The sequence below is a fragment of the Pelecanus crispus genome, chromosome 4 (assembly GCF_030463565.1).
Source record: "Pelecanus crispus isolate bPelCri1 chromosome 4, bPelCri1.pri, whole genome shotgun sequence".
In the NCBI taxonomy this organism is placed as follows: domain Eukaryota; kingdom Metazoa; phylum Chordata; class Aves; order Pelecaniformes; family Pelecanidae; genus Pelecanus; species Pelecanus crispus.
The window spans coordinates 42,634,582-42,655,456 of NC_134646.1; the positions used below are offsets into that span (position 1 = coordinate 42,634,582).

The 20,875-nt window shown below is 40.4% G+C and overlaps 1 protein-coding gene across 1 annotated transcript in view; it reads left to right on the plus strand.

Moving 5' to 3' along the window:
• Positions 1 to 770: 770 nt before the first annotated feature.
• Positions 771 to 20,875, plus strand: part of TLL1 (tolloid like 1) — a 135,449-nt gene continuing 115,344 nt past the window's right edge. The window contains exon 1 of the mRNA XM_075708918.1: positions 771 to 1,026. Coding sequence (XP_075565033.1) covers positions 870 to 1,026 — 157 coding nt within the window. The 5' untranslated portion in view covers positions 771 to 869. The remainder of the gene's footprint in view (positions 1,027 to 20,875) is intronic.

The window sequence follows — 20,875 nt, forward strand, 5'->3', positions numbered from 1 at the left end:
ATCAAGGGAGCAGATCAGAAGCAGCCCGGATCCTGACCCTGACTGTATGAATAAGTAAGCAGGATGCTGACGACTGTGTGTTAGTTGCCTGTAAGGTTTTCGTAAGTTAAAGGGGGACGGAGGAGGGGGGGGACAGACCAGAGACAGAGCTTAGAGTAAGTGTTTGTGCGGAGGGAGGGAAGCTCTGACACTTTTCTCTGCTCCCTCCAGCATAGCTGCTGCCTCCCATCACTAGGGCTCCGCGGTTTGCTCTAGTGCCCCCCCCCCCCCCCCCCCCCGCTCCCTTTTCTTTCCTTCCTTCTTTCTTTCTTTCTCCCCCTCTCCCCGTGGTAGTTTGCTGATGTGCAGCCCGGATCCATCTTCTGGCAGCAGCAGCGGGACCGGGGTCGGCGGCGCGGCGGGCAGCGGGGCGCGGGCCGGGCGCGGAGCGGGACGCGGGCAGCGGCCGCCGCCGCCTCCTCCTCCGCGGGAAGTTTGGCTGGGGTTTGACAGAGGCGAGGGGACGCCCTGACAGACAGGATCTCCCGGCCTGAGTCCACCCCCTGCGCCCACCCACGCACCCGGCGACTTCTCCCCGGCGAGGTGGCGGGCTGGGGGCAGGAGGGGCAGCGGCGCTCATGCTCCCAACTCCGTGTTGCGCCCGCCTGACTGGGGCTACCTAGGGAGCACCGTCTCTCCGAAGAGCCTCCAGGTGGAGAAGGAAAAAAAAAAAAAAACCCAACCAAACGAACAAAAACCCCAAACCCTACCCCCCCAAAAGCCCCGTGGCTCCTCCATCCCTTACCCTCCTTTCCCAAGCCGGCGTGGACAGCTGAACCGGCCGCCTAATTCATCTGCACCCTGCCCGCCACCTCTCTGCCCGAGGGAGGATGAAAATGCTTTGCTGGAGGATGGCACTGTGGCTGGCCGGGTGGACTGTCTGTGCGAAGCCTTCCTCCTGCTCTGGCCTTGACTATGACTACACTTACGATTTCACCGAAGAGGATAAAGCCGAGGCGATAGATTATAAGGATCCTTGCAAAGCCGGTAAGTGACTTCCACGTCTAATACAGCTCCCCACCCCCTCCCCAGATGGTGACTTTGTTCTCGGCTTCATTTACGGCGGGGTGCGTGAGGGGGGAGTCCCGGGCTCACCTGCTCCCTCCCGGGGCAGCAGCGACAAGCGGAGCCGGAGCCCCCGCGCCCGGCTCCCTCACCTGGGGAAGGTACCCGGGACCCGCTTTTCTGGCACTTCCCACTTCCCCACCGCCTCCGGCTTGGGTGGGAGCGGGGTGCGGCGGCGGGCGGGGATGGAGCGGCTGCCTCTGCTGCGCGTCCCCGGCGGCGTCCTGCCGGCTCCGCGGCCGGCACACGCCGCCGCCGGGGACGCGGAAGTTGCAGAGGGCATTTCGGCGGGGCTCAAAGGTTTCCAGGCGGGACCGTGCCCCGCAGCACCAGCCGGGAGCCCGGAGCGGGCGGGCGGGGCCCCGCAGGCGGCGCCGGAGGGTGGCGGCGGCGGCGGCGGCTCCTCCCGGGGCCCTGCCCGCCCCCGCGGCGGGAGCGGGGGCCGCTGGCCGCGGGCTCGCTCTCGCCTTCCTCCACCGCAACCTGTCGCCCCCCGGCCAGGCACCCCCGCTCCTGGGGCGGGCCCGGGGCGGGCCCTCGGCGCCGGCCGCCTCATGAATATGTATGCGATAAGCGCGCAGCCCGAGCGGGAGGGGACGGCGGAGGGGGTGCATGGCAGGGCAAGGCGCGGGGGGCTGACTGCCTGACTGACTGACTGACTGCCTGCCTGCGGCGTTTTCAGCCCTGCGGGTCCACGCGTGCGTGGCTTACAGCCCGGCTAGCGTGCGGTGCGGTGCGGGTCGGTCTTCTACAGCGTGTGCTGTGGGGCCGCTGCCGTGCCCCCTGCCCGCTCCGCGCCTGACCGGCCCCTGCGCGGGGAGCGGGGAGCTACAGCCTCTTCGCACCTTGCAGAGCCAACGAGTACTTTTTTTCTAGAACGTTTATCTTACTGATTTAGGACTTCAGCCTCCTTAATGCCAGGTACAGCTCTTCGTCCGTTAAAGTTATCAGCAGCCTTCTCACTGACCTCAGGAACAGGGTTCACTTGTATTTCAGCGGGCAAGCCTGTCTCGATGATGCTTTGCTTTTTTTTTTTTCTCCCCCAAATGTGTTACGAACGACAGTGGTGGTCCATTCCCAACAGCTCTATTGTTAAATAAGTGCTCAGATCTTCCAGCAGCCTCCTTTGCATTAATTAGTTATTTTATATTCTGAAAACTAGTTCAGCCAAAGGTTGTGTTCACTATGTCTGTGTGGTTTTGTTTAATTTATTGAGGAGAATGTGGTGAACATATATGCCAAATATGCAGACACTGTGTTTTTCTAATCACAAAAATATTTTGTTCCTAAGTGTGAATTGTTAGGTCTTCCTTGCTTACAACTGAGGAATGCTCAAGTTCAAAAAGAGTAGAAGCGACTGCAAACAAAATATTTTTTCCCCAATTAGCACTCACAAATAAGTAAGCGAGTCATCATAGTTATCTTAAGCTCTTTTCTTCTGGTCTGTTAATTGTTTAGGAAGATTCATATGCATAATTTTATATAATAAAAAATACATGTGTTTGCTATCAGTTTGCTGTGGGATTTTTTTAGTACTCCGTGTTTCATAGTGGAAGTAATTAAAAATTATAATTCATGACAATAAGTGTTTTAAGGTTATGCATGGCAGAAAGACAACAGTACGAGACCGCAATATGATCAGCGTTGACAATTCTCTGCCATCATTTTGTTCTGTTTTGTTTGGAGAAAAACAGCTTGGAAAGTTTGGTCTATTCAAATATTTTGTGGAAGTTCTTGCTGCTGCTTCTTCACAAGGTGCTGAGATACTACTGTGACGAGAGACAGTAGATGCATGAAGAGTTAGTTGTGTGTACTTCCCATTAGTCTCAAAAGCATTCGCTTTGAGGTTTTCTATTCAGTAAATAGCCCAGTCATTTTTTTTGTGCATAGTAGTTCTTCAGAAATGAAAACGTATGTCACCACTGCACACTGGATTTGAACTACTTACCAATTGTTTTTAACAAAAATTAGAAAGTTCTGTAAGTATGAATAAAAGTGATCCTCCAACAGTAATGTTAGGTTAATGGTTGGACTGGATGATCTTAAAGGTCTTTTCCAACCTAAATGATTCTATGATTCTATTTCCCAAATACTTTTCCTGCTAAACCTTCCTTAAAGACTGTATTAGTCTTAGCCTGTGAAGTGCTGATACCTGATCAAGGGTGATGGGGGTAGTGGGTGCTTAGCCTCTCTTAGCAGCATAACCCAAATGTGTGTCCTTGCTAGGTCAGTCTTACCATCTGGGGTGGGATTTGGACTCCCATGAGTAATTTTACTGATATCTGTCATTAGGCTGGCTTCTTTCACAGTGAGGCCCTAAAGAAGGACAAAGCCAGGCTTCCCACTCAGGGGTGTGAGTTGTTCATGCTCAAATTTATGTGGTCGCTCTATGCGTGAGGTAACACAATAAAACAAGATAATCCTTGCTGAGATTGTGTACAGTGTATGCAAACTTTGTATCTTAGATATAATTAACACCTGCTTTTACTGCATCTCAAGGGCCTACAACTGAAGCTGTAAAAGTGCTCTTTTTTCAACTGTTCAGGCTGGTAACAGGTAGGTCCCAGATACTGTGAATTTCTGCAACTTGACCAAATAGGGGAATACCCAAAGTCAGTTTAGGGTTTTACCTAGTGACATACTTAAAAAACTCCAGTGAGTTCCATGCAGATTTTATGGACCTGCTAGAATAATTTGACCTACCATAATTTCTAAGCAAATAAAATGCTTTGAAACCAGCCACAACTAAGATCCCCCAAAGATGCTGATGCAGGATGGATTCACCTGTATTTTAAAAGTTGTTTGCATTCTGCTTTCTCCAGTGAGTAGTGCTTGCTGCTTAGTTTTTATGCCATAGACCACATGAGAAAACATTTGTGATCTTGTGACAGAAAGCACAGTCCACGAGGCCTCAGATCTGTAGTTAGATATAGTTATAAATCTATATAGGTAACTCTTTATAGATGTAGTCCTAACTCTGTTGAACCAATCTTCTTTTGGTAGGTCCCTTTTTCCCTGTTTTTCCTGTTTGTGGAAGAGCTGGAGAAGTTTACCAGAAACAGAAGGAAACATCCTCTGAGCTATTATTTATGGGTATTCTGTGTGTATTTTAACATTTTCATAAGGAAGGGATCATTTTAGTGAGTGTGCTTAGCATCACACTGTTCCTTGAACTTGAAATTCCCAGAAGTATTGTAGTGCAGGATGCTGTAGAAGCTGAAAAGTACCTTTTCTTATAAAGTTGTCTTATAAAGTTTCCAGCTTTGTGAAAAATCTACAGATAACAGGAGTCTGACAGATGCACAGTAGGGTTAGGAATTGTTTCTAGAACTGATGTTTCCAATTGCATCTAGACCAGGAGCTGTTTTATGCGACAACCCAAAAAGTTCAGTCTCAGCAGTGGGAGCCCTGGAGCAAGAGCTCCAGGGAAGAGACAAGCCTGGGGAAATGTTGTGACGGTGTTGAGGAGATGAGTGGTGGTAAGGAAGCTATTGACATTGCGCAAATGAACTTGATGAGCTGCATGGTTTCCTGTGTGTTTGTGTGCAGACCTTTAACCTGTGTATGAATTTTGGGTCATGCTACTTCTCTTTATAACAAGTATCCTGGCACGCTGTAACAGCGGGATGTGATGTAACACAGTTTCTGTGCTTCTGATGTCTCAGATATTTCCTCGTGTCTCTCTGCAGGATATTGCCCTCAGTGTTTACCATTGTGAAGTTCAAGTGTAAGGCATTCTTAGTTCATCTTCAAGATCTAATTTGCCAGAAGATGTGAAACTGGGAATGCCATACTCATCGCAAAGTCAGGCTTTAAAGAATCTAAGAACATAGATCAGCATTTCTATAAATCAGGTATTACTCCAAAAAATAAAATGCCTAGTTAGATTTAAACAGACACAGTTAAGCTTTTCAGATGGCAGCATGCATTTACATTTATCTGTAGTTTCCCAAAGTGGTGTGTGTTTTTTTTTTTTTTTTTTTCCATTCTTAGCACAGATTATAATGTATTAAGGATATCTGTTGAGAAGCATACGGAGAGAGATAGGTAGGACAAGAATTTCCCATTCTGTAATACTTGTTCATAGTCTGCACTTAGTTGATATTAAAGGTTTTTTGCAGACTTTTGTTTTGTTTCCTTAAAACTGGTGTGATCTTCCAATTCAAATACTGTGAACCGTGAAAGATTAGGCAACAAGTCTTAGTTTTGTTGCATATCCACATCAACTGAGGATCCACATCACTGTTCCAGCCTCTGGACAGCTGGCTGTCCTCAGATAAATCTCTTCTAGCATTTATTCTGTGAGGTATTTAATTTCCTGAAAAAAATCTTAAAGGTTTGGGGAATAGGCTTAAAGTTGAATTCCTTGATTTTTCCCTGTTGTGGGCCTTGGTCGTCTTTGCACCAGAAAGTCTGTCGTGCACTGGGGAAACTTTTCTCAAGGAAAAAGTTATTGAAACATTTACATTCTCACAGTAGTTAGTTTGGATGACTGTTTTTGTTTGTTTTGGTTTGGTTTTTTTACACAAAACACTTAATTGGGATTTTTTTTCCTTTGAAATTATGCATGAGTTGCTTGCCTTGGAACAGAAGATTTTCATTTTTTTCCCCAGTAAAGCTAGCTACAAATGTGCAAAGAATAGTAATAAAGATGAACAATTAGATTTACAGCTTCATAACTTGGAAGTTGGTTAGCTTGCTGTTGTTTGACTAAGAACAAATTCTGTATGTATGTGTGCCTGCTTGAGAATGAGAGGAAAGTAAGAAACACCCTCCTCATTGTGTCTATTTCTCACTTCTGTGAGAATCTAAGGAACTCATTTAGTTTCTTTGCACCTATATAAATAATAATGAAAAAAAAAGTTTAGATTATCTGGAACAGGGATATTAGTATTTCTCACCACACTCAGGTGTGAAACCTAGTTATGTATTTTATTTGTAAATTATCTGAACAGGAGAAGTTGATGGTAAATGTTAAGTATAATTATTATACGGTGTCATCTGTAACTGCAATCTAACTTTTGTTTATTGATGTTGTAGCAGCAGCCTTCTATACTGCTAGATTGGGTTTTTTTTAGTTTAGGTCTTGTATTCCAGGACATGTTTTCAGCTGTAAGCACGCTAATTGTGCGGTCTGGTAACATGAAAATTCTCAAAACCTCTGATTATACGTTTTGAATCTGTTGCATGATTTTGATAATTGAGATCTTTCATCTTTATATTTCAGTCATGCAGTAAATTCTGAAAGGTATATTGTGCAGTTTGTACTAATATAGAGGTGGGACTGCTAATATCACTTGCCAAATTGACAGAACTGTGGCTAGTCATGTAGTAAACGCATAGTGTAGACAGCTGAAACAGAAACAAGCTTTTCTAAATAGTTGGTCCCAAATGGCCTTCATCTTGCTGTGGATAAACTTATAGGGTAAATCAGACTACTGAAAAATTTAGTTTTTAAGTTGTATTTCTTTTTCAGAATTTTCCACCATTACTTTATGTGTGATGCCCTTTAACGTGGTATCTCAACAACTTTGAAAGAAATTTGTGTGAACATAAGGTTTTTTTCTCCTCAACTTCATTGCAAACATTAATTCAATAGTGAAACTCTGGGAAAAATATATTAAATGAATATTTTTAACGTTCTAACTTTCTGAATATCCTTCCATACCAAAGGCTCAGTTACATGTCCAGACCACTTTCCATAGCAATCTGTTTCTGAATATATTTCCGGTGTGTCGAATGAGTGACCTGCAAGGAGCAGTATTACATCACTGCAAAACAAGCCTAATTGACAAATCTAATTGAGCTTGGGATCAGGTCCCCCAGGCAAGCTCAGAAACATTCACCACACCTGGATGTCTGCCTTATGTCATTCTTATTGCCCCTCTGGAAAACAGGGTTGATAGTCTTATGACATAATTCCATTCACTTCTTTCTGGAGAGAAACGGTCATGGCTGTAGTGCATGGTATTGACAGAAGGGCTGTAAAATGGAAGAGTCAACTTCTGGTTTTCACAGACACATGGGACCTTGTGGAGGAAAACAGACCCTTTTTTTTTTTTTTTTTTTCCTTCCTGGATGAATTACAGTACTCTAAACTTTATAACAGTGAACAAATTAAACATTCTTAGCAACAATTTCTGTTACATGAAACACTTAAAATTATAATTTTGCTTAAATTACATGGGAGTTCTAATTTTAAAATAGCCATAAATCATGGCTAAAGTTGGTGCTACTCAGCAAAATAAGTTCAGTTGTACCAGGACTGTCATTGTCAGTATAATGGCACATCTTATCAGGATTCAAACTTTCTGAGGTTTCTAGGTTGGTATTCTCACGTCATCGATGAACTATGAGATTTTTAATATTACATAAAGAATAGTAAGTATTGGAACTCTTATCTGATTAGGGAATAATCAACAAAATCAGGACACAAAAATGTAAAGAAAAGATGTTTATTTTAAAACTTATTTTCAGTGCATTTAAATCTGAATTTAGCAGTTATCTGTCTTGCTGTCCTGATGAATTTCATCCCTTTTCCTAGAAAAATTGAATGACAGAGATACATTGTTGCATTTGAAAAGTGCCAGTACCTCTCCAGCCACATTGTGCTCCTTGGATATTGTAAACTGTATGGCGGAGTTTAAATATCAGCTCGTGGAAGAAGTGAGGGGCCATGGACATCAGCTGAGAGGATTGTTTCTAAAGAGCTGTGCAGATGGGTTACATTATTCTCATGCTAGTAGCAGCCGTTAAACATATTCCTAGTAATAACTCTAATTGTTATTAAACAAAAATGAATCCTTTTTATTGGTGTCTGACATTTTAATAGGTGCTAGTTAGGTACATTCTTGCTGTCGGGGGTATTGTATCACTAAAGACCTTCAACAGTGTTCCACTTCTCCAATAAAGTATAAAGAATTTTGAACAGGGCATAGTGATTCTAGAAAGAGTGGCCAAGAGGCAGAGCTTCTCTGTGTTTCCAGATGATGTACTCAGATAAGTAAAGAAAATAATTTCAGATGGTTCTTATATAATATCAAGATTTATTTAAACAGTTTACTTGCACAGCCAATTATATTTGCTTTCATGAAGAGTAGTTTTAGAACAACTCTGCGGGTGTGAGAACATGAAGATGAACTGCCCAATTTCTCCATCTGGTAAAATGTCCTTATATTTATAACAAATTTGCATACATCTTCATATTTACTTGTACTCATTTTTTCCCCTTACTCAACATTACTCTTACGATTGTGCTCTTGCTTTTATTTGCAGGTGGGTTAAGCTCCACTACTTGACAGCTGGTTTCATGCTTACAATTGTCTATTTCATCCCTTGTAAAGGTGTATATACATATAGGCAAATTGATAAATTAGGTATTTTGTGTTCAGGCAATCCGCTTAGCCCTTTGCTGACAAAGAGCATAGCGTGTTTCCATGCAAAACTGCCAGCGTCATGATGAAAGCGTGTTGCCCATCTTTTTGTGATCTTCTTCATTTTAGTACCAGGATCTTTGATCTGTCCATCAGCCCATCCTTTTGTCATTGTATAAACTGCTCAGTTTTTCTCTAACTATGCAGCTATTCAAGACTATTGATTCAGGACTAAATTCTGGAGTCCTTATTCTGTTGTTACTGATATGCCATAATGGCTTTATGTTCTGAAAACTAATACAGATTAATCTTTTGTGCCTGGAAAAGAAATTATTAAAATAAAAAAAAAACCAAACCACAAACCCACAACAAACCCTCAGACAAAAAAATAATAATCAAGCCTATAAATAGCTAAGGAACCAGATTCATGCTCATAAGTGTTTTAGTCCACAAGGGTTAGATTATTGGAAAAACTGTTTAATGAAAACAGGGTAAAAAGATGTTCAAATTAGAAAAGAGAAAATGAAAGAGAAGGGGCGTGATAAACGTACAATTCAAGAAATTATACAAGAAGATAAACCAGAAGATTTTTTTTTCTACTCCTATTAGTCTGTTAAATTCTGAAGTGGCAAATTCTGAACTAAGACAAGGAGATACGTGGGGTGTTTACACAACTTCCTTTAGATTGAAATATGCTAAAGGATTCCACTGAGGCAGTATTCGGATATATGATATGACATTTACATAGATAGCAGGGGTATCTGGAGCTCTGATAGTTAATAATGATAACGTTTTCAAGTGGATATTATACCTCAGGCTTCAGAGTTCAAGCCAGTCTTTAGTAGCTGGAAACCAGGATGAACCCTGAAGTGTGGCAAGATTATCCTTGTCTACCTACTGCAGATTCTTGTTCCTTTCTGTGAAGCAGCTGGTGGTGACTGCTGTCAGAGACAGGACCTTGGATATGATCCAGTGTTGCCGTTCCTTTGTTCCTCAGCCCTCCCTAAATGCTATTTCAAAAGCTCATGTCTTGTAGCATGCCTGAAAGATAAATGCAATTTGGCTATTTTGGGAAGTGAATGAATTTCAAAGCTCAGTATGACTGTAAATGCATTGACCAACTGTATTTGGTAAAAATGAATGTATGCAAGCACACAAGAAGAAAACTGCATTTACCTAATACATAGAGATTCTCATTATGGGTCCAGTGGAGCACTTGTATACATGTTTATCTTCAAACACATGTATGCACATGCTCACCTGATTACCTAAGGAAGTATCATTGAAGCGTAGATGCCTGTAGAAGTATCTGTAGAGGATCTTTAAAGTTGTGTGTACAGACTGTGTGGGTGCCTTTCCCCCCCAGCCCTCTACTGGGAAATGCCACATTAATCTGTGTGTTAAACCTGATCTAGAGGCTATTGAACTCAGTGGGAATGTTTCCAGTTACTTTGGAGATAATATTTATAGGTGGATAAGTAATGAAGTGCAGAGCTGACTGATTTACTCCTGTGTACTTGGGGTATGGCTGGCTTGTATTCGTGTGCGCACATGCTTTGCAGTCACATTAATGAAGGCGGTTGGATTTTTGCCCCAGTTTCTGTAGTTGTCATCACCAACACAAGAGTATCGTGAAATCTTGCATTCAGTGACCTTGTGATTGCAGGTTCTTTCTTGCTGGACTGGGTTGTGAAAAAAATCCAGCAGCTTGCAAAAGCATCTGATTCCTGTGCCGCCTGCCCCCGCCCCCCTGCCCCGAAGCCTCGGGATAAGACTGGATTTAGGTTAGTGCAATAATTTCTCAGCCTTTAGAGATAGGTTTCTTCTTGTCACAGCTGAATACTTTATTAATTGTTCAATCTGATGAATGGCTAAAGATGCTGACGAACATGATGGTTGCAGTTGCGTATACAGTTCCTTATCTATGTAATTTCAAGAAATGTAAAGTCAAGGATAATAAGCCATTTGTTACAAAATACAGCAGGCGTGTGAAACTGGTGTCAATGTAGTTTGTAATAATATCAGCAAAATCATGTACCATTAGCTAAAGTTTGACATGCACTGAAAGTCTCTTCAGTAATTTACAGTATCCCCAAATGAAAACATTTCCTATCCCAGAGGCTGCTAGAAGCTAAAGTGATCTTGGAAAACTACTAGGAACAGGTGTACTAATATCCTCATTTATTTAATAAGTTGAAGAATTAGTTAAGTGGTAAAACAAAAACAGAGAAGACAGTGTAGTTTGTTTGTTTGGTTGGTTTTTTTTTCCCCTCAAAGCTAGGTATAGTTTGGATGGATTGCAAAAACTCTAGATTTCCGTATAGCCCTAAGTATCCTTATGACATAGCCTAACTCAGTGCAAATCTTGTGTTTAACCACATAATTTGTTACTTTTGTAAAAGTAAAAAACAAACAAAAAGTAACAAACTTCTGTTTTATTTCTGATGTTGTTTCTTCAATGTGTTAAACTTTAATCATGGCCTGAGTGAGAAATGCAGGTGATAAATGAGTCTAGATTTGACTGAGGATTCTTGTTTGAAGAAATTCCTTTACTTGGCTTTAGTTACAGAGTTTTCTGGAGTTATTAGCAGGGGAAGGAAGGAGAAAAATCTTTGCCCATCATGAAAAGATTCTCCTTTTACAGTTTGTAGATCCTTTGATCCCCAAATTGAAGGAGCAGTGGAGGGTAGAGGAGAGGGTTTCCTTTTTTCCCAGTCCTTTATCTGCATTCTTGAGGATGAAACCCTTTCACACATAGTGTGAAGTACAGGTGAAAATATAGGAATCCAGTTCAGGTCTTTTGGATGTTTTCATTCATAATATGTTTACATTGGAAGAAGCTGAGTTAAGTATGAATTGTAGCACTGATGGGTCACTGTCAGTGTGCCTACAGAAGTGAAACTTGGGTAAAGAGAATTTATAACACAGGCTCCCTTTTGCATTATGGAAGAGAGCCAAATACAGAGATGCCTCCTTGATCAGTGACTGTGTTTATGGAGATACACAGATCCTGAGGGTGCTAAAACTAAAATGTTAGAAATGCAAGCTATTCTATGGTGATTTAAGTCAACAATGTGTAAAGCCAGGTAGTCATGACAATTTTTTCAACTTGGACAAAATTAATTTTTCTTGGCTATTTTCAGAGATTTTAAAAAAGTGTCTGTTAGATTTATTTGGAGTATGGTACAGCATTCCAACACATATAATGTATTTTTTCTGATTCATTGATCTAGTCATTCCAGGCCCAAGGTTGTATAGGAAGTCAAAGGTTTCCTGAATTATTTAGAAAGACTTGATTAAAAATGTAAACCTTTTGTTTGTCTTTCCTAATTATGAACAAGCTCAGACTAAAGAATGGCCCTAAGGAAAAAATCAACAAAAATTAACATAAATAGTAATACTCAGTTCTAACTACATAACTTTATAGAAGAAGAAAAATTATTTGACCCTTGGTTTCTGCTCACATACTCTGGCTTGGCCTCATTGACTCTAAATGTCCTAGGTCTTATCAATGGAGAAATTATCCTCTCCTTCTAACAAACAGATGATGTTTCACAGAAATCAGCTAAGATTTAGATAAAATTTTGAATCCACTTGCATGTGCTAAAGAAACAAGTTAGCAATCCCATTCTTATGTGCTAATCAATTCTGATTTCTTTTAGTTCTTTATGGCTGTTCTGGTATCAAGATAAATCCTTTCTATAGCTGGCTGTCCATTGGAAAGGAGCACACATGAGACTTGCTCCTGCACTGACAGAGCTGCAGGGACCCCTTGCCCGCCAGGGCACTGCTGAACACACACTGCACCTTTCCTTCCTCCTTTCTTCATAATCAGTTTTGGATTTAGTTTTCCTTCCTGTTTGTTGTCTGAAGAGCCTACGTTTAAGGTTGGATAGGTGCTTAGAGAAGTCATAGGGAATAAACTGACATCACAAAGTGCTGCATAGGTTATCTTCCAGGGGAAGTCAGGTAACCAGGTAAAAAACCGAGGTGCAAATGAGAGATGAATTATCCTGTAGACAACTTCCAGCAGAAACTTCTGTGAGTGCATTTTGAGTGCAGATCAAACCGCGCTCTGTATTTAGTTGCTGCTAAGGTACTAAATTTTAATTGAAACAATGATACGCATATCTAAATTCCTAGTGGTATTTTGTTCCAACATGTCATTCAGTTAAATATGGATGAATTGTTTGGCACAGGTCTTTTGCTTTTGCCCGCTGCTGTGGATTGTTCAGTGGCTCTTCCACCTGGTAAAATGCCATGGCTTATGAAGATTGTGTGTCTGAAAGTTTGTTAGGCTTTTTCTTTCTGTAAGGTTGGTCTAAGAAAAGATAGTTACTTTCCTTCCAGACTTTCAGTTTCATCTCTTTGCACCATCATAGCTACAGTAGCACTGCCTCGTATCCTCCCATGGGATACAGCAGATCCCGTAGGTGGGATGTGGAAGAGCCTGCATTAGTGATGTGTTACAAGCCCTGGATTGTGTTAGGTGGGCCATGGTGTGGACTGTACAGTAGGGAACCATGCCCAGGGCAGGGACCCACTGCAGCCAATTAAGGTAAATTTTTTTTTTTTTTTTAATCATAAAGTAGTGTCTTCATTTTTTATCCAATTTCTGTTTCCTGGCACATTTATGCAGAAATACTAAGTGCATTATGTTTATGTGCCGCAACTTATAAGGCTGAATTCTTCACCCAAACCGCAGTCCCTCTAAGGATCTCTTGTTACTTCTAATGAGATGAAAGGCATGGTGACATTCACCATAATGAGCTCAGAATTTGAACCTGAGAAAAATTTTATTTAGGGCCACTTTACTGAGACTTACTGGAGTATGTTTTTTTAACAGTGCATTAAAATGGAGGCAAGACTAATTGGGGCATAATTAGCTTTTTGGTGTTCTGTGAAGTTTTAATATATATATATATATACACGCACATTGCAATGGAGGATTCTTTCCAAAGTGGCATTATGTTAGACTAATTTCCAAGTGTAAATAGCTGTTTTTAAGAAACAACTAGTTGCTGGTCATACACCATACAGAAGCAGATAATCCATGCAATTTAACTGGGCCCTTTGAATTGGATGCAAAGGAAAACTCATTTAAAATGCTTTTGCTGTTGTTCCCCCTCTATGGAGGGAAATTATATAGAGAGAAGATGTAGCAAGGGGAAGCATAGAGGAACTGTTCTGTGCTGTGAGCCAAAGGACATCATTAGGAACACTCCTATTATCTGGAAGCCTGACTTCCTGTCTCAGTTTCCTCATGGGTCTCAATGAATGGCAGAAGAAATGGAACACTTTCCTGCTTGGCCAAAAACTCCGCTAAATGACTCCTTTGGCTGCATGCCACGCCGTGCTCGGGAGTAAATCCTGCAGCTCCCCCCTGAGTCCGGAGGGTACTTGCTGCAGTTCCTAGGGGCCAGTGGAGTGAATTTTAGAAAGCCTGTAGTAGCAAGGCAGACCCAACCTTTCCATCAACGCTGCGATGCTTTACATTTTGAGAAATTTTTTTTGTGATAAAGAGTGGTAGACGTGTTGATATTTGTTAACGTAAACTTCCATGAGAATTAAGGGATGTTAAAGAACTGACGTATGTTAGGGTTTTCATATGGGGTAAATGATTCTACTACAATGAAAATAGTATAGCGTACCTCACAAAAAGTACCAAAGACATGTTTAAAGTAAAAATACTTATGCATTCAGTACAACAACTAATTTTCAGGTTTTTTTTCCCAAAAGTTTTACCACATGAATTAATACACATACTGAAGTACTAAATATAGTTTTATTGTAAAGTATAAAAATAGTTTAATAAAGCTTATTGTATGCCTCTTAAGAAAGAATGAAACATAAGTTGCAGACATCCTATTAAGTGTTGCTTCCATATGTGATGCATCTGTCATCTTCTATGTACAGAAGAGGATTTTTTTAATAATTTTTGTCTTTTTTTATTTGTTGTCTTTGGTGCGTTTTCTCTAACATACATATTAAACCCCAAAACATTCAGAATCCTATCTTAGCTCTGTTTTAAATTAAAGCCACAGCACCAAACTTCTGGTTCAGTTGTTACTGTCAGCTTCTATATTTTCTATTTTAACTATGTTTGGCATATAAGAAACTCACAGCTGACTCAAGGGAAACTTGGCAAAATGTACACCATTTCCCAATAGCCTTTCTCTATAATAGAAGAGATACTAGGACAGCATTTAATAATTTTTGGCTTGTTTTGCCATATGCATCCAGGAGGAAAAATATTCTTAATTCCCTGGAGACAGGAAACGCTCACCATAGTTTGCACTTTGTGTCATTTTTCAAAGGACTCGTTCTCAAGCAGCTGTCCAGCTGGAAATTTGGGGGATACATGGAAAAGAGTACAGAAAAGACTTAACAGCGCGTAGTTTTTTTTTCCTGCTAGTTTGTCTCATAGTTTTTACTATGTATCCCTCGTTCAGACTTTATAGAATTTTAATGTAAACTTAATCGGTGTGATTTTCATGGAGTACCATCAGAGAGGGTGATGCAAACCAGCATTTGTCCCACTGGAAGAGTTGTCAGCTTTTTAGCCCGCGTGGATGCAATCGTGCTGTGCAGGCCTGATGCCAAGGTCACTTGTTTTCAGGGAAGCAGGACTGCTGGGTTATGCCCCTCTTGTCAACTGGTCCTTTGGTCTGTCTTCAGCCGCCGTTTTCAAGGCAGCTAAGCAGTTTCCGAGAGGAGCTCCGCTTGGCTGACGAGCGGCACTCCCCGCGTTGGTACCTGTGTGTTTTGAGACTTGGCGCTACGGGAGGCAAAGTAGATGGCATTTTCTGAGAGTTGGCTACAGGAGGAAGGTGGAGACTGCCATTTTTTTATGGCAGTTTTTTGATATTAAAGTCCTGATTTTGAAAGCTGAATGTTGGGAGATCTCATTTATTCCCACTGTTTCTCCTGCTCCGAGCAATGCTACTTTGCCCTTTCTGTTTCCCCTACGGGTCCGTTGTCTCCCAGCCATCCTTTTCCGTATTTCCTCCTGATTCAGAGGAAGAGGGAGAAGACTCCTGTGCCTACCTGCTGTTCCCAGGGGATGCTGGTGAGATGCCAGTGACTCTTCCTCATCATTTATGCATGTGGCACTAACATACTGGAGAGAAGTTGATGTGTACTGTTAATGTGCCTCTATTGCTGGTGTCTGCAGCTAAGAATTTCTGGTTATTTTAAAAACGTGTCATATAGTTCCACATAATACATGAGAAAAAAAAGTGTTCCTACTTTATAAGACTTTTTTTGAGCTCCAAGGAGAGGGAACACTAAATGGTGCAGAGGGCAGTGTGAATATATGTTTGCATATAACACAACTGTATGTATATGGTTTTAAAAGTGTGTGTGAGAATGAGGTATGCGGTAACTGAATTTTAAGGATACTTGTATCCTTGGACAGTAACTTGATTACAAATTAAACATAACAAATTAGAATATTCAAATTCTGTTCCATTTTTATATATCTTATAATCAATCACAACAAAATAATATCAAAAGCTAGTATATGATATAGTTAAAACTACTGCTCAGGAAGAATAATAAAATTACACTTTTGGTAATAGACAATGAAATATATTTATGCCAAACTTAAATTGGCCAGCACACAAAATGTTGCCTTGAAGTATATACAGTACAAGTGTACAAAGTCAAAGTACCTATGTTATTTGTGCTTTGCTTCTTGTGGAAGCAAAACTAGCTGTTCCAGTAAGAGTCAAAATCAGCTTTGTTTTTCTGTTGTCTGCAGTCAGAATCTGCCCCTGGCTTTACCCAAAGGGCTATGTTTGGTTAACAAGTGTAATATATTGTCAGTGGTTCTAATAATTTGTTGTGTAGTCAATTTTTATCTTAAATGGTAACTGATAGAGAATTGTAGGTTTGATAGTATTTTCTTGTAGCAACGACTATTTTGCTTCCATGTTGTAGGCTTTTCCCCCCACCCTGTAGTTTTATTTGTGTGTAAGAGAGGCTGTTCTCACCACTTGTGATCTAAATGAATTCCTATGGTTAAATGTAGATGTTCTTTCTGGAAGAAAAATACAAGCTAACAAATTCTGCTGTTGCATGAACAAGCAGGGCAAAATTGTCTCATTATCATATTTACTTTATTTTTATCCTGACTTTCGAAGCAAGGGTTTGGGTCCATTATTGGATGTTTAGCTTTCAGCCAGGTAAGCAATCTCTGGCCTGTTGTGTTTTACCAATATCGCACATCATCATATTATTTAGCTGCTTAATATCTGTATTAAATGTGTCATATTTATCTTATGATATTATATCACAACTATTGTTTACCTTAGAGAGTTTTGCTTTCCTAAGATTGTGGTTTTTTTCAGAGAAGTTGCTAATTGTCTGTGAAATAAAGCCTGCACAGAGTATCTTCATGTCAGTTTTCTTACATTCATGTAGGAGGAAGCAGGTCTTTAGTAGACATGCAGTACTGCAAGTTTGTGAGAGGGAGCAGTGCATCTGTATGTAGACTGGCCTATGGATTGATTGGTTTCAATTTTTTTTTTTTTTTAAATATAGCTAGTAATAAAATGTGATATTTATTGATGCACCCAGTGACATGTCTGTGAGGAAAGCTCGTCCATGCATCACAGGCTGGTAGAAGTGTAATTGAGATAAAAATATTCCTAAGGAGGACTGCCTGAGGGAAACTGTTGAAGTTTGCCCTGACCGGAGCTGTCAAGTTTCTGTTCAACAGTGAAGTGAACAGAGTAGTAAGAAACTGGGTAATTCTAAAATTACTATTCCAGTTGTTGCTTATATAAATGACATTGCATTTTAATTCTTATATATATGGGTAGCTGTGGCAGTTTGAATTTTTTTTAGATCATCAGCTTAGACTTAAGATACTTGTACTAAAACATTTGCAAGTTTTGGTTATAAAATGTCTGCTTCATTTATGCTATTGAAATTAACATATATGGTTACAAAGTGAGACTTCACTGTCTTTCAGTGAGATCCATAAGGTCTATTAAAACTGAGGGTCCTGAGACATATAGCTGTAGTATATGTTGAGATAGAAACAGTTTGATAGATAAACCATAACCTGAAGAAGTGCATGAACTTGAGTTTTAATTGTGAAGATTTTATGGAATTCGGTAATATAAATGAAAAATGGGAAATAGCTGTCATTTGTTCTAGATAAAATGTTGCAGAAGCCTTTGCCAGGCACTTCACTGGTTTACAAAACAGGCTAATATTAAAATAAGAGTAGTAAAATCTGACTGGGGGACACTTTTGTGTTTAGAGATGACTTGCTTTAAAAGCTTACTGTTGTATATAGTATGCATATTTTTCTTGGAAACAAAATATGTCTTTATTTCGATTCAGTTACTGTACTTGCAGAAATACGTTTGTGGTATAGGAACTCATTTTAAAACAAAACAAGCCATACCGAAGTGAACTGCAAGTGCATAGTGAAAATGTTGATAAAGGTAACAAGGACATTACATAAATTGCTTGGTCTCCTGAATATATATGGCTTCATGTGTATTTCTCAGAGAAAATAAACTCTCTGTACTCAGTAGCTGTACCAGTTAACATTTCTTCTGTTGCTTAAGGGCTGAGTTTTGTCCGCAGTTAAGTCAGTGGGAATTAACTTAACATCCACTGGCAAATCTGTCTTGGAGCTCTGTTACCTTAATAGTTTGGATGAGATTGAGTTGACTGCAAGGGAAAAACAAGCTGTCAGCCATATCTCATCCAAACATAAAACATGTTCATCTAGTAATAAAAAAAAAGGTTATTACTGAGCTAATGCTTTGATGGACTATTTTGTGGGAGAATGAAGGCAAATTCTCCAGTGAAGTGCGATATACAGCTGCCTTCAAAACCACATTTTTGTTTATCTGTAGAAATGTATCTGTGCCAAATCGTCTGCCCAAAATTGTAATCAGCAGTTCAGATTTTGCAGGTGCTTGATGTATATTAATTTTTGTTTTGATTTTTCCAAAGCACACTGCTTACGTTATGCACACGTTATAAAGGACAGCTTCTTTAACTATATAAGCAGTATTGCCCTCACTATATACATTTTTTGTTCTGCTTTAAAGTGGCAGACAACCACATTATCAAGGTCACTTTCAACAAACCCTTGTCTGCACTCAAGTGTTGCATATTCACTTTGGGCTGCCCAAACATCATCCTAAACCATCTGGGCCTTCTGTTTATGGCTAAAACCCATTTCCAGATATATATAAAAATATATATATATAAAAAATATATATATAAAGATATTGTGCAATGTAAAACAATGAAACAGCTGGTTGTTTCTGTGTCATATCTGTCATCTAGGGTCTTACGCCCAGAACTGGCTGCATGGATCTTAGCTTTCATCGGCAGCAAGCGAAATGCCTGTGCTGCCTGTGGCCAGCGCCCAGTGCAAATACTGACTCTCTGGGGACTCCGATTCCCTGACAAACAGTGGTTAAGATGGACTAAGAAGAAAGCACCGTAAAGCTGGGGCTTGTGGGGGACTCGGAACACTTGGCACTGTGGGAAGACAATTCCTGTTGTTTAGCCTCTCAACGTTTCGGCATGGAATGGGTGGTGAGGACTGAGCAACATGGGACCAGCTGTAGGGAGGTGACAAACTGGATGGAAGGGGGAGAAAAGAAACGATGCCTTTGCTGTACGATTGTTGGATAATTCCTAGAAAAGCTAAAATCCATTATAACCCAATTAAAGGGTCCCCTACACAGCTGGTCATTCTTTTTGCCTGTCAGGGACAGGTTTTGGTACAAATGCCGTATTCTAAAACATACAGGTCCCTTCTGATGGTTTGATTGCTTTTCCAGATAGCTTTAGGTTCAAAAGGGAGTGTTACAGTTCCTCACTTTCAAAGATGCATATCTTGTCTTCCACACTAGTCCTCCTTGTTCCCACTCAGGACAATATGTAGGTTTGTTTTTTGTGATTTTTGTGATTTTGTGTGAATTTTTTTTTTTTTTTAAATTAAAAAACCCCTTTGTGTACAGACCTTTTTCAGATCTGCCTGTTAGAATACTGAACAGAGGTCTTCAATGAATCCCAGGATTTCTGTCCCCTCTTCTCGTAGGGGGAAATTGCCAGAACTCAATCTCTTATTTTTGCATTTGGTGAATGCAAATTTGGAGGGACCAGTTTTTTTGATCAGGCTCATTCCTGAACAGTCCCTGAAAGCTTTTATTGCCCTCAGCCCATCACAGACACCTTTCCCAGGAGTGCACCTCATGGAGCCAGACTGTTGTGCACCAGTAGTCAGGACATCACCTTTCAGTTCGCCCAAGACGCAGGCTTGTTAATAGAAACCCCAGCAATAAAAACTTGAACCCTGACTTCTGAATAATCAGCTAAAGTTGCTTTAGTGTAGGTCTGACCTTTGCCTTCCATCAGCACAACAAACACTCCATAAAACAATAACAGATAAGTAACTTTCATCTTACAAGCCACACTTATCTCCATGAAACAAAATTGCTGTGTAGCATCTCCCCTTCATATCCAGGTTTTTTTTTTTTTTTCAAATGGACTTCCAGACCTTGTAAGTTATAAGGTTGTCTCTGGTTTTGTTGGCTATACTTAGAAAGTTCCTATTATGTTTTATTTTCTTGTTTATACTGGCTGGAAGAACAAAATTAAAATTTTCATCTCAGGTTGAAGCATAATTTGGTGTGATTGCTCAGCTTCTGATCTCACTACCAAGAATGTCTTGTTTTAGGAGTTGATAAAAATATTTGGCTCTGTTTCACCTCAGTTGCTCTTGGCAGTTCTTCATCTGCTCTTCTGGGGTTTCCATCTGCTCTTTTATTCTGCAGTTTCTTCTTTAGGCCCCAATTCAGCACCAACAATTGCAAGTAAGTGAAAAAGTCACTGGTTTTCTGAGGGTGCAGTGTTGGATGCAGGTGCTATTCTGCATCTTGGTTGGAATCTTCCAGTAGTTTATCTCACTGCTGAAATGGAGAATATAGCAATTCCCTGTGGCTTTGAGTGTTCCTTTGTTCTTCCTCCCTCACAGGTGTCCAATGATTTAACCTAGATCTGTATACATTACTTAAAAAAAAAAAAAAAAAACCACAAACCCAAAAAAACCCCGAAACCAACAGACCTATAAAATTAAATATGTCACAAGGGCTAAGGAAAATATTTTTTTTATCTGATGAACTTTTCAAGTTAAAGTCCTTTCAGTTACAGAACAAAGCTTATGAAGTGCTTATGAACACATGTGAAATTAATTTATTAAAAAACTCGCTAATTTTTTTCAGTAATTTCATACTTGTCCTGTTATTTAAGCACTTTTTTAACTAAAAAAAAAATTCACAACTCATAATAGGGGTTATTGATGCTGAATAATCATTTGGTCTCAGCTGACTGAGCTGCTAACCAGCACACTGCATTAT